This window comes from Scatophagus argus, chromosome 4 (assembly GCF_020382885.2).
Source record: "Scatophagus argus isolate fScaArg1 chromosome 4, fScaArg1.pri, whole genome shotgun sequence".
Lineage (NCBI taxonomy): Eukaryota > Metazoa > Chordata > Actinopteri > Scatophagidae > Scatophagus > Scatophagus argus.
The window spans coordinates 10,032,420-10,047,109 of record NC_058496.1 but is presented as its reverse complement, the minus strand read 5'-3'; the positions used below and the strand labels follow the sequence as shown (position 1 = coordinate 10,047,109).

At 41.5% G+C, this 14,690-nt stretch overlaps 1 protein-coding gene across 1 annotated transcript in view; it reads right to left on the bottom strand.

Annotated features, from left to right (window-relative positions):
* Positions 1-4: 4 nt before the first annotated feature.
* frmd3 (FERM domain containing 3) overlaps positions 5-14,690 on the bottom strand; it is a 50,560-nt gene continuing 35,874 nt past the window's right edge. Inside the window, exons 12-15 of the mRNA XM_046387618.1 lie at positions 13,394-13,462; positions 13,050-13,174; positions 3,979-4,216; positions 5-3,799 (exon numbers count right to left, since the gene is read on the bottom strand). Coding sequence (XP_046243574.1) covers positions 3,319-3,799; positions 3,979-4,216; positions 13,050-13,174; positions 13,394-13,462 — 913 coding nt within the window. The 3' untranslated portion in view covers positions 5-3,318. The remainder of the gene's footprint in view (positions 3,800-3,978; positions 4,217-13,049; positions 13,175-13,393; positions 13,463-14,690) is intronic.

The window sequence follows — 14,690 nt, the reverse complement described above, 5'->3', positions numbered from 1 at the left end:
TTGGTTTTTTTTTTCCTTCTATTTTTTACTATTAACACAGTATTTACAGATGAGGTCATGCGATTTGCACTGAGAGGTCAGCAAAAGGAGGAGAGTGAGAGACACCCTGGGTTAGTTAAGAGGAGGATGAAGCACAGAAATAAACAGCTGTGTACATGAAGCCTATACAGAGTATTTCTATTTTAGATCTACAGTGAATCTTGAGCTTGAGCGTTTTGGTGCATGTGAAAGAGCAAAACACTACACATGGAGACAGGATCATGATATGATGACACCTCGCCTTTGTTAGATTATCATGGGAAAATGGTGATCATTCAGCAGTGCATACAAAACAGCTTCAACCACTACAGTGAAACTGTTTTTGTTTTTTTAAATCTCAGAGTCCGTGATGTTAAATGCAAACGTTGTCATCATAGTGGTTTGGCCCTTCGCTCGGTTTCAACATCGAAACTCAGTGCATGTACTGTAGTAGGAAAATAAATGCTTTGTTCCAAATAAGCGTGTTTCTGTTGTTACTGCATATTTTTTTTTATATATGTATAAACGTAATGCATAAAATATACAGAGTTACACAGCTGGTAATATGAGGCAGCAACATTTGACTGATTATAAGGACAGGGTTTTGATGGCGATGAGCGCTGCAGAAGCCTCTGGAGCAGCCAAAGAGTACAAAGAGTGATATCTGAAAATAAAATTCACACCATGAGTTCAGTTCTCGGTAACAACCGAAATGCTGTGCGAAGGCTCTCAACAGCAGAGACTATTTGGGTAATATTTTTGTTATAATGACAAATGACATGGATGCATATGTTGAGTTGAGTGAAATGAGGCTACAACAACACAGACAGTCTGCAGCCATATTTATGTCTGGCTACAGACTTGGTATAAATACATACCGTGTTTGGATATTCATAATAGCATGACATATATGATTCTAATGGATTAACTATATGGTGTCTGCTGTGCAATTTTTTTTGGGGGGTATTTTCTTGACATATATGAACATAAACTGCTAATGCCCATTCCTGAGAAGTTGATCCAAATCAAACTACATTTTGAATAGAATTTTTTTATGGGTTTTTTATTGTTGTTGGTTTTTTTTGTTTGTTTTTTTTTTTTTTTTTTGACCTGAAGTCATTTCTCATTGCTGTACCTCTCTGTTCCCCTCTCCATTCAGAGCCACTACATTATAACAGACAGGCACTCTTTGTATGATGAACAATCGCATGTTGATGGCTGTTAAGTTCCCAAAAGTCGCTAATGCATTTCTCATCTGTAGTTTACATTGTTTACATTGCAAGTTTACATTGTTTAACCTCCTTTTTGTATTTCTAAGACCAACCCATCTGGACACTCTTGGAGCAAAGCCACAATCAACTACTCATTCCTCTATTTTTAAATTGTTTTTTAATCTCTGCTCAGTTTTAACCCAAGTATTGTTCAACTATGGCTCCAGACTTTTTGGGAACCACAACCATATCAGCAGTGAATGCTCATCAACTCAAGCAAGAATCATATTTCTCAAGATTCACTCTTGAACATCTCGCCCCTACAGTTCCTAAAATGAGCATATAACTGTCATGTACACTGCTTAAGAGTGTAACCAGCTAGCAGTCATTTAAATGATAAACACAGGATGCTCAACAACGCCTTATCACAGATCCTCTTAGAAACGGCTACAAATCATTTCTAATTGGACTTGGCGACATAAATGCTGAGCTGCTTCTGTAATTTAAATGCCTGCAACTGCGTTCGTTAAGCTTGATCAGCATCAACGGCAGAAGAATGAACGGATGATTTAGACAACTGAATGCATCCCCTGTGTCACACATGTGTCACATGCCACCAGTGTAGCATACACACCTGCTCCACCTGTTTCGAGTGCACCATCGTATCACTTTAAATCCCACTGAAACATACACAGAGCTCCGCACCAACCAACAAATGACCCATGAGGCCAAAAGTTTTACCCAGTATAACAACACCATACCCCACAGCAACCTTTCCTTCCCAATACTTTTCATGTTAAAACCTTCTTCATGCACACTGAAAGACACACCAGTAGCCTCAACTAGTGAGCTAACATTTAGTTCAGAAGACGTGTAGGAGTTCAACAAAACACACAAGTTTTATCATCACAAACAGACTGACGTTTCTCTTCTGCTGCCCTCCGTTATTTCAAAATGACATCACATAATCTGAAACAGTTGTAATTTGTGGTCTGTGTAAAAGATTTGTGCTATAGTCTCTGTAGGAAAAACCCAGGGTACTACCAGGTCAACAAACGCCGACGGTAGTCTTAAAAAATAGCTTAAATTTTTCTCAACACCCATCACCCCGATAAACTTCAATAAATTAGCTTTTTTTTTGTAATCTTTTGTAAACTCTTAATTTCAAAATAAGCTCAAAGTAGATCCTCTGACTGAAAAATTCCTGAAAGTTCTGGATCACATAAAAATGTACAAAAGGTTAAAAACAACTTATTTAAGATTGGTATTAATTATCAATTTCTCTCTCTTGTTTTTAAATATATATGTACCTCTGACTGTGGCTATTGTTATGCTCAGTGACCAATCAGTCAATTCTCTCTCTGTGCCCACTGGCTCCGTCATGACTGACAGGTTCGGTGACCAATCAGGTGCTCTTCTCCAATAGTGAGAACCAATCAGATCTGTTGGTGATTTTTACCACACCAAGTCACTGAATCATCTTGTCAGCATCAGGAGTGAGCCGACCTTTAAAACGTCTATTAAAACTAAACCAACCACTTCTTTTCTTTTTGGAATCTTTTTCTGACTTTTTCTCTGTCTTCCCTCAATTTTTTTTTATTTTCATGAATCTCTCATTTCCAAGCACTTACAGCATTTCTTGTTCTCTTTCTCTCCAGTTCATCACTGCCGAATGTGTCTATCTTAACAAGTGACTGGATCCTATGTTTAAAATCTCATTTCTCTCTTTTTTTTTCCAAGACCGTAAATAGTGCTGCCAAAGAGGTGAAACAAATCTATTTGTTTCAGTGTAAATTAATCGTAATGTTGTACAAAGAGACATCCTCATTTTGGGAACCCTGACAGTGTTTCTCTTTGATAAAACCTACTTCCTTTTGGTGAATGCTCCATCGCACCCGCTGGAAATGAACTGGACTTGTTCTTAAACAAGTGAAATTGTTTCCTCCCATCGGCAGACTGGTTCATTTGTCTCAAGAGATACCACTTGTTAAGACTGAATATAAGATGAAATTACATGTTAAGACAGACATTTGGGCATATTTGTTTGTGACTCCTCACTCTCTCCTTTTCCTTACGCTTCTTTTCCTCTTCAATCTGACCAGAGGTTCTCCATGGCCATGTTGATCCTACAAAGGATCCAGCGCCGAAGCGGGCAGTAATACTCGTAGTGAAACTGCTCAAACTCTGGCGTCTGGCGGATCTCATGGAGGAACGACACGTCGATGTCTGACTCCAGCAGTAGCAGCAGTGTGGGAACAGTAACGAGCAGCACGCCCATTATCATGGCAACGAAGCGGGCCACGCTCAGCACATATGCGTTTACTCTCTCATTGGACGAGAGCAGACGCAAGCTGCTGCTCAGGACTCCGCCGATTTGACCTCTTGCAGCCAGACGGGTGCGTTCATAGGCCCGGTCTCGCTCCCTCTCAGCCTCCAGCTGGGCCTGGATGTCAGGGTCAGCATGGAGCTCCCTCAGCAGCCTGGCAGGGCTCTGGACTGGAGAGGAGAAGAGCAAGTCGACGCCTCCCTGACTGATGTCCACTGGGGTGGGCAGCATGCTGGCACAGGGACTGGAGAGGAGAGGAAAAGTATTCAAACACGGTATTCAAACAACACAAAGTATTCAATCAAGCTGCAGTGCATTTGAACTCTCAGCGTTGCTCTCATCAAGAGGCTATAAAACAGTTAATTAGGTAATTGTCATCATACTGATTATAGCTGCTTTGCATAACTTATAAAAGCTATGGACCTGTAGACAAGCTCAGAAATGGTGAGTGGACCACTGGATTCGTCATCTTCCTCCACTTCATCTTCGGCTTTGGGGGTCTGAGGTCGGAGATTTGAAGTTTCCATGGAAACATGAGGAGGCTGCAGGTCACTACCCACAGTGAGGTTTGCTCCTTCGGTGCCTTGTTGCTCTGCATCTGCAGGTGCAGCTGTAGGTTTGAGAGGAGACAGGGGGACAGAGTCCTTCACAGAAACAGCACCTGGTGGTGGGAAAAGACAGAAAGACATGTTTTACATGAGTTCGTATACTGGATTTCAATATCAAAAAGATGTCCTTTGCTTGACTACTGCAGTCCTTTTTCACAATAACTAGATGTACTCTTACGTCATATTTACAGTTTAAAAAGTTAGCAAAGGTAAGGATTGTAAAGGTACTATTTTTGCACTTTACACGATGCAAAAAAAAAAATAACACGCTTTCTTCTGAAGGATGTCACTATTACTGCTTTAAAAAAAAGTTTTCAAAAAATAATTACTATTTTTTATGAACTGCTCCACCTTTATCAGTACTCACCTGACCTTTATCTGAGTATAAACGCTTTCTGTTGTGTACTGCAGTGTGGGACAACAGTGTCCACATTTACAGTGTGAATGTGTCACATACACAAAACACGATTATGTTCCACACAGATGGGACAAAGGGTTCATGCTGCAGTTCAACACATTAGCCACATGATGGTGTTCCTGCCTTTCTTAAGCACAAAGCACCCATCCTGCTGATGCAAAAAAATGAAAAAATAATCATCTATAGGGTATACAAGAGTGTTGCAGCTTTAAGTCATTGCACTTGGGTTGTAGATACTGGCAGGGGACATCAGCTCCTACAGTTCAACACATCATAATACTGTTTGATCTGTCATTGTGTTGTGTTGTGCGCTGATTTCCATTTATAGCTCGATTAGAATAAAATAACACTGCAGTGTAAGAGTCATTCCTGCAGATGTGATGTAGCCTGACAACAAAGCAGAGAATGCAGTGCGTGTGGATGCACTTTACTCTGAGGTGTTGACTCAGTGATGAGTTTCCTAGACATAACTGACGCCTCGGTGCACACGATGAATCCGAACATGAGCATGTGTGAATGGTTAAAACAAGCCAAGCTGTCTCTGGATTAAGTAAGAGCTGGGGGGGTAAATGTCCAGTGAGAGTATGACTCAGCTCGTCAACCTCTCTAATCCTGACGCTATCCTGTGATCAGGCACACACACACACACAGAGGGAGCCAGAGATCCTAGAAGTTGTTAAAATGGCCAATATTTGGTATAAATCATGTTTCATTGGATAAAACTAAATCTTTCTAACATATGGAAAACCACAACCATAGAAAATACAGTAGTAATCAATCATTGACTGAGACCAAAAATGACATTTAAGATTTCTGAGAGTCAGTGGCCTCTTAGTTCACTGGATATGGCTCAATAAGAAAAATCAAGGAAATCATACTGACAACGCGTGTGCTTGTTTGCCACACAGCTGAACCTCACAACACTTTTTTTCGTACACTTATCAATAGAGACATAAAATCAGCCACAGAAACTCAAGGCCTAACTGACTAATCAGTTACCATGCCAACCGATTTAAACATGAGTTGTGAGAAATGTGAGGGACAGAGAGGGACGCAGTGGAAAACCTGAGGGGCGAGCGGTGACAGCTACCATGGAAACAGAGTCAGCAGAAAGGCAACGAGTGACTGAAGTCAGAGAGCGAGAGGGGCATTAAACTTGAAAACAGGGACGAAGGAGCTCAGGAGAAATGAGAGAAGCAAAACAACACAGAGAAAGGTGGAAGCTGGAAGTAGAGTGATGAAAAAAACCTAAAAATTCAACTTTACTGGTTGCGGCTTGAGTAAAATATTCCATCAGACAGGCGACTAAAAGCCTGAATTCATTAGAATTCATCCTCTTACAGTGCAGACTGTGGCAGACCAAGTACAGGGAAAGACTGGACTTTAATACAATTTAAAAACAGACAAAACAGAAAGTAGACAAGATTTTTACATCAGGCCCTCCTGACAACAGTGGACCCATTATTTGATGTGTTTTACTGTTGAATATTATACTCCATGTAGCTAATCCCAAATCTCTCAGCTGGGATCGACACCAGCCACCCCCCACCCCCGTTGGTCAGAAACTGAACTGTTGACGCTAATTTTGGGTGCCCACCTTGAAACTGTGCTGATCATATGGATCTCATGTGCTGCTGGATTGAAGATGTGTGTGAAAGCAGTTTTAGAATTTGTAGCTTCTTTGCAGCAACATCCACATTGCAGTCCGCCACAAGATGATTGATTTTGCTGTTATTGAGCAGACGATTGTTGTTGTTTCATGCGAAAACGCTCTCTGCCAGCAATCACGTATATTATATGAGTGTGGACAGACTGCATTGAGTTACAAAACCCAGCACGGATGGGATGTCATGACTTCGGTTCCTTGCAATCATAAAGTGAAGGCAAAATATTTTAAAGAAGTCCTCCCACCCTTCCTGCATTCACCTCATCAGAGACTCCTGGAAGAGGAAGTGGGAGAAGTCAGATCATTAATAACTAACTGCATTATTGTTTCGCCATATACTCCATTCTTTTAAAGGAAACACATAAGTCACAGCATTTGTGCATTTTAGCTACTAAGGCATACAAACAAGACTCTAAATCAGATTATTTTTAGCTGCTCAGGAACCTCTTAAATATTTAATTGCATTGACTGAAATGGGACTGTATCTACATCTTGTAACATTACACTTGATTTCATAATTAGAGATAATATTGTTTCAATTTTTCCATGTCCAGAAGTAAGAAATCCTGACTTTTTATCTGAACACACAGCACCTACTGCACATTTCCTCTGCTTTTTGCTTTCTCCCATTCATAATACTGGCTGCTTTCTCTTCTGGTCAATTACAAGCCTCTCCTTAGATTAGGTGATTCACACTACAAGGCGCTAGATTCCTGTGTGGCCCAATCAACACACACACACACACACACAAAGACACATTCATGCACACATAGAGCAGGGTTTTCCCATGTTATGCAAGTGTTGACAGGCCTATTTATCTTTGTCATGCAACCTAATCATCAACACTAGAACACCTCCTATATTTATCTGTACAACTGTGCCTGTGTACAGGAACAGAGTCGCTGATTTATGAACTCATGCAAGTGAAGCAAAATTCCTGAGAGGCAAATTAGAAGTTTGAAAAGTTAAAGTAAATTATGTATTGTATTCCATATTAAGAATGCTTGCTGTGCATGGCATCATCAGTGCAATAATGCTAAAAGGCTCTGTACAGAAGTCTTTCTCCTCTTCTTACTGTGATGTAATAACCTCTTAAACTCACCTTCCCTGTGCAGTATCAGATGTAAAGCATCACTGTTAAACCCAATGAAAATTCTGTGTTGGGTCAACAGCACCTCAGCAGACTGGAGAAGACAAGAGGGGGTGAGTAAATGAGCCCCTGTTTTAATGTTTACATCTTCCAAAAGGAGGAGATATTGTGAAATAAATCATCATCATTATTATTTTTTTACATTATTACTTTGTCAGATCTTTATTCTTAAATGTACCTTTGTGGAATTCCTGAAAACAAGTGAAACCTTTTCATCTCAAAAATTGTCTTTAAAAGGGATGTAAATGCCCAACATTTAAGCTGATTATTCCCTGACGTAGCAGCTCTCTTCTGTGGTGCTCCATTCAGATCTTCCATTCACAAAATGACCATTCAATTATTCCAAATGCCTTCTTGAATACTTCAGTCTGCTGATGCTGCCACTAGTGCTCTCTATTTATTTTACACATCCAGAGAGAAAACACTGCATGCTAAATCACTATCTTATATTGTATTGAACACACTTAATTAAATACACATTATGTTTGTCTGTTTATTCCATAATATGGAATCACACTATCTAATATCTCTCTTTCAAACATGTACACACACACATACACACACACACCCATTAAAGAGGTCTCTTGAGAGTCTCGGGATATTTGACTGATTACACTCACAGTTTGCACCATGCAGTTGCCACAACAAAGCTGAGCTAAACTAGAGTAGATTTCATCTTTTCAGTACTGATTTAAAAGTAGAAATACAAGTTTAAAGCTGCTTCACACCTGTGTCCTGGTATTCACATGATGACTCAAAGAAATGCACGTTGACATGAAAAGAAACAGCAAAAATGAAAAGGTGCACTACAATAAACTCGTGTGTGTCTACATTTCTGCCTTTGACACCCAGTCTTACTCTGTTCCAGTGTATTTTTTGGAGGGCCAGTGTTGATTTCGGCAATGCGACTTCCATGTCCTACCAGTCGTACATAAACATCCCGTGCAGTATGATTGGCTATACGTAGATGAAGGCTCCGTCGTGTTGTTATCTTCACCTGGCACCTCAAGGCCTCATCCACAACTATCGATGATGCCCGCTCATCCGCTGACACCCCTGGGCGGAATACTTCAAGAGGTCCGGTGTGTCTCCCCTCTATTCCCTCATCCTCCAGCCCCTCTGGCATGTCCAGCCCGAGTCCATCTGCCCTGCCCTGACTCCCACAACTCAGGCTGTCACCTACATCGGCTGGTACGTTAACTCCCAACTCCACACTGTTCTGCACGCGGCCGACTCGAACATCACTGCTGTTTCTGTGCTCAAGAACCTCCATCATTCAGTCTGATGACGAACCTCAAGCCCAGCTGTCTGTGTTAAAACCCCCACACCACGACTGACCGGACTGCCAGCTGAGCTTTGAGGCTGGGATGGGTATGAACACACGCGCACACACACACACACGTGTACAAACACACACATGCCTATACATACACACTGAGCGAGATGGTGAGAGACATACACCAGACACATTCCCTCTCTCTGATACACAGACATGGCGGGCCCTCCTGTGAATGTCAGCGATGTTAACCAAGAGTGCTGGGCATTAGAGGAGGATCAGGCCCAAAGCTGCAGTTTCTATATATAACCAGGTAGTCCTGGATGCAGAGGGGCAGCTAATCTAACTCTGATTACAGAGGGGCAGCCTGAACCAGGATGGGATGGGGATCATTTTCTTTTCCGCTGTGCAGACGCTTTTCCCATCACACGCATTTATTTCTGTTTCACGCCTCAGGAAATCTGCCACACTCCAACACTGACAGACAAATTAAAATACATTCCACCAAGCTCATTTGTTATCACTGAGAGACAAGTGTGGAACGTGAAGGGATCAAATCCTGAATTAATATTAATCAAACTGGATAATAATCCAGTTGAGGAAAATGAAGACCTGTTGCTTTTGTTGTGTTAAGTGATGGCAGGAGTCTGGATGAAGCCTCAAACGTGAGACATGAATATGAAGTCCAGTTCCCCTGAAGCATCCACGAGCAACAGCCAAAACATCACCACTGTATGTGTGTGTATGGATTTTGGGAGATAATACAGGGACAGGCTGTACAAACAGAACAAGGTCAGGCCCGACCTTGGGTCAGCTTCCTGTTTCCCCCTCTAATGGCTGAGATTAGTGCTCTGAATATAGACAGTGATCCTAGACCATCTCGAGGACACTTTATCCCAAAGTCCTTGCAGCAATCTTGTCAAAACACTCAGCGTTTGACTGTTTAAAGTTGGGGATATACTAGCGGCTAACTAGTTTGGACGACCTGCTATCTCATGCTGTTGCACTCGGTTGTACTCAAAAGTTAATGGAACTGAACGATAAAGAGCCAGAGAGAGGAGTTCAAACTGTGCTTACATTTTTTATCTCCACACACCTGACCAATTGTTCACCTCCCTTCTGGAGAGGAAGACAGGAAGACAATTATTGCAACTTTCTGAGACCAACTTAGTACAACACCATGAACACCTGAGGAGAGACTGTCCCAAAAGTGGGTGCCATTATCCCCATTTGTTCAATTCATTGTATAGTCACTAAAGTTATTTTACATAACTTTCAAATTCAATCCACTGATAAGATTAAGGTATGGTTATCTCATCTCCCATATCAGAGTAATTCTGCCTTGTAATTCTGGCCTTTGATTGTTTGGGGAAAATTTAGGGAATCCACCACAATCTGACTGCAGACAAAGCAGAAAATCAGAAATATAAGATTCACAGCATTTTCCTCATTGTGCTTATTATTAACACGTCAGTGGTTCAACATTTATTTAGCAATACACTGAACTGAATTAAAATTGAAAAACTGTGGCATACAACAGAGTAGCAGGAACTGCAGTAGGAAACAAAGCATTTTCAAATCGAATCTCATGTCATTAACCAGCCTGTATCCTGTGCATTGAGTAGTGCATGAGGCCCTTGATTTGATGACTACCTCCTGCCCCGCCCCGACTAACCAACTGAGACAGACGAGATCCTTAGTGCTACAGCTCTTTGACTCTGAGCCAAGAAGGATTGATTTTCCTCTAAATGGGATGAGGGAAGATGAGAGGAAGACAGAGAGAGCGAGAGAGAGGAGGAGAGGCCGGAGAAAGCGAGGACATGGCTGTAAATTCTGTCAGTAGAGGCGTGAGAGGGAGAAGAAGTCCGTCAGCAGTCTGAAGAGAGTGATGGCACAACAGCTTGACTGTACGATACATGTGTGAAGGCCTACGCCGCACGGCTCAGGTCGATGTGTGAGGAGGCAGGGAGAACGGAGGGTGGGGCGGGCTTGACATTGGGCCATGTTCTGTGCTGTGTGGAGGAGATGGGTGTTGGTTACAACACAGGCAGCAATAATTCAGTATAGACCTTTTTCTCCATGGGCATAATTTCCATTTGGGATGTGGTGGACGTGACCCTCGCTTTTCAAAATCTCTCACACCCCCTTTTATATTTTCAGCTGAATTTATGTGCTAAAATCCCTCCAGACTGTGTTTAGCTGACAAAATCCAGATGACAGAAAATGCACTGAACTGAAAAAAATGTTAAAATGCTCACCTAAAGTATTGTGTAGACATATGAGCTCCAGTAGAACTGAATTGGGGATGAGGTTTTAATTTTAATTTTTTGTTTGCGCACACTGCCTTCATCACTGAGCTTCCTGCCTAATGTCCTGTCTTATGTGTGACTTCTGTGTTTGTCACTCACTCTGGGCTCTTGTCTTTTGGTACTGCTCTTCTATCAACTAAGTAAAATTGTATTTTTAATTATTTTGTGGGATGGTTAATTAATTATTTGTATACTGTTTTGAGGTGTTGAATCACACCTGACTTCCTCCCTACTTCTGAAACCACACAGACAAGACTCTTCTTGCCTTTTCTTCCACCTCTCTTACGTCCAGTTTCTTTTTTTGTTGCCGTTACAGCTGTTCTGTAATAACACCTTCCATTTTTCTTACATGTCAGCCTCGCTTGCTTTGCTTTGCTACACATACTCCTCCCCCTCCTTGTGCATCCTTACATCCAACATCCCTCCTAACCTCTGTTCATTCTCTCAGTCCTACAGTCCATTTTCCCCTCTCATATTCTCGTCATCTCTTAAAGTTCCTCTCTCTCTCTCTCTCCATTGCAGGTCTCGTCTTGTGTAACCTTAACCCTGTGCTCTTCCCGAACATCAAGATTTATGCTTCAATCAGATGATAGGTCGAACTGGAGAGTGTCAGATGTAATAATGGAGAGCAAAAGCGACAGAGAATAATGATAACACGCAAGATTTGTCATGGGAAAAGCACTAAAACCCACAGTGTTGCATCCTGGGGAAAAGGCCTTAAAATACCAACTACTTTGTGCTGCTTCATCGGATTTTCTCCTGGGCAGAGTTGCTCTGCTCAGTCACATCAACTCATGGGTTTGTGGGGGGTGGGAAACGACACACGACAAACTGACCCTGCTCTTCCACCCTGTTATGGGGAGAGAGCTGATCCAAGTTCAGCTGTGAGCCACGTGTCAACAGGCCAGCTGATGGATAGTGTGACTGAAATATCCTTCAGCGAACAGCCTCGTTATTCAGCTGAAGATTGTTGCTACACACAAAAATCTCTCTAAGAATTATTTAATATAGTACTAACAATAGGGTACATAGACAGTGTTTAATCAGAACACTTTCAGTTAACTGATTCTAACCAATTTCTGGGTTAATCTAGGGTCCTTCAATCAATAATAATGATGATAATAGTAATACTAACAACAATAGCCATGACAATAACTTAGTGAATAACTTAGGTTTACATGGAGTTTTTCTTGCACTGCAAATCCTATTTTCACAATTATTTACCAGATTACACAATTATTCCCTGAAAGTATTCAGGGAATTTAATATGAAATCAGAAGAAAATAGTTCCTGGCTTCCTTTGACTCAGTATTGAGTTCAGTTGACTATTCCACATCATAAACCCAGTTTTGAAAAAGTGTTTAATTTGCTTCATTTACACTGCCTAAATGGATGATATGGTGCAGAACTCATATACTTTAATTGATTAATATGTGGTGTTTTACAAATAATCAAACTGGAGATTAGAATGTGCCATATATTATGCTAAAAAGGGGAAAAAACACACACTCACACACACACACAATATAATTCACTATGAAATTGCAGTTGATATAAGTGAACAAGGATTGTTCGTAATTCACTTTTATGATGCAACCGTTGAACGTCCACACACACCTTTAGGCAGGAAACTTAAACATACAAAGATTTAAACAGAGTCTGATATTTTGGAGCCAAACAAATAATTTCTAACTGTGTTTTGTTTTAATGATAACACAGTCTACTGCTCTGTTTCTATGAGGTCACAAAGTATTTCTTGTCCTGTAATACACACACACATGCAGACAAATTCAGACACACATATACAGGCATGGTGGTAAACTCAGGGAGGATCATGGGAAGGGTATTTTTAGCATGCTGCCATTGGTGTCTCCAGGGAGACAAGAGTGATGGAGGGATGGGAGCATCAGCTGCTCAATTAACGCTTTCTGTCGGAGGGTAGTGCATGTGCATGTGCTTCTTCCTGCACAAGGGAATTGCCATGTGATTTTCCAGAGGTTTGTGGCAGAAGGGTGTGTGTGTGTGTGTGTGTGTGTGTGTGTGTGTATAGAGTAAGTAATATCGTACCATTGTCTGTGGCTGTCTCTTCATACTCGTTGGTGGAGGGAAGTGCAGGTACCAGCGGCTCCATGTTCATGATGAGGTTTTTATGACTCAGAGAGTTGAAACTTCGACTCTGACCAAAGCGGGCTCTGAAAAATAAACATCACCTGCCCTGACTGCTTTGTACATTACATCCAGGTGTGCATAATGAAAGTATGTCTGCTCCTGATGTGGCTCTGCTGTCACAAGCTTCCCTTTTGACATTTCAAGCTTGATGTTTCCTTGCAATCTACCTCAATAGGCCGTAAATAAGCAATACCTTCATATATAATAACTGCTTTCTAACTGTGAGAAATTGTCATCCTTACCTGCACACCTCTGGAGGCTCTCTCTGAATCTTAGAGCTGGCTTCAATCACCTCCTTGGCTACTCTTCCGCTAACAGGGAGAAACAGACATTCTGTAAAAGAATCCATCACTTCTTCTTTTAAACACACATAACCACAACTCCTGAGCCTTCAGTCAGGCTCATATTACATTTTACGCTATATAGACAAAACTATTCAGACAAATTTTTTTATTATTGAATTCAAGTGTGGTATGGGACTGTTTTTCACAGGTTGGTCGAGGCACCTTACTTCCAGTGAAGTGAAATCTTAATGCTTCAGCAAGAAGCCAAGACATTTTGGACAATGCTGTGCTTCCAATTTTGTAGCAACAGTTTGGTGAAGGCACTTTTCTATTTCAATTTCAATGACTGTGTCACAATGCACAAAGCAAAGTCCATAAAGACACGGTTGGATGAGTACTTGACTGGAAACTTGACTGGCTCGCACAAAGTCCTGACCTCAACCCCATCCAACACCTTTGGGGTGAACTGAAATGGACATTGTGAGCCAGGGCTTTTCATTCATCAACAGTGTCTGACCTCACAAATGCTCTACTGCATTAATGTGCAAAAATACCCATGGAAACACCCTAAAATCTTGTGGAAAGCCTTCCCAGAAGAATGGAAGCTGCCATAGCTGCAAAGCTGTCTGTGTATTTAGAATGCAGGGTCATTATAGTATATATCTATATAGGCTAGAATAAAACGGTGAAATTGAAATGTCTGACTGATTCACCTTTCATCTGTGTTTTGCAGCTGTTGCTCTGATGTTTCTCTGTTGCTGAGCTGGCAGTTCCTTGCCAACACGGTCAGTAGCTCCATTAGTCTAATTGTTGAGCGACTTGAGTTTCTAGACTCTGACCACTCAGTTTCAAGCCAGCAGGCTCCATCATCCCATCCATTAGTCTATTGTGGCTGAGATTGATGGTTATGTTGTAAACTAGAAACATCTAGGGTGGCAGGCATCCACTTAATAGTACAAATGACATCAGTGCTGCGTGCTGGAAAACGGGGGTCTGCAGGATGCTGCAATAATTGGTTGGTCCAGCCCAGGTTCGATAAAGATCTGATCAGCTCCGCTTCATGGAAAATTGTCTTTATTTATAGACAACAAATCATTTCCCTGTTTGTAAAAGACCAATCCCCATATTCCAAAACAAACTCTACCGTATGCCGTTACTCAACGTTGAGCCCTTAAGCCAAACTGCTTTAGCCAGCTGATGAAATGGAGTGGGCTGAAGTGTAAGCCTGGTAAAGAGCTTTGTCTGAGAGGAGAAT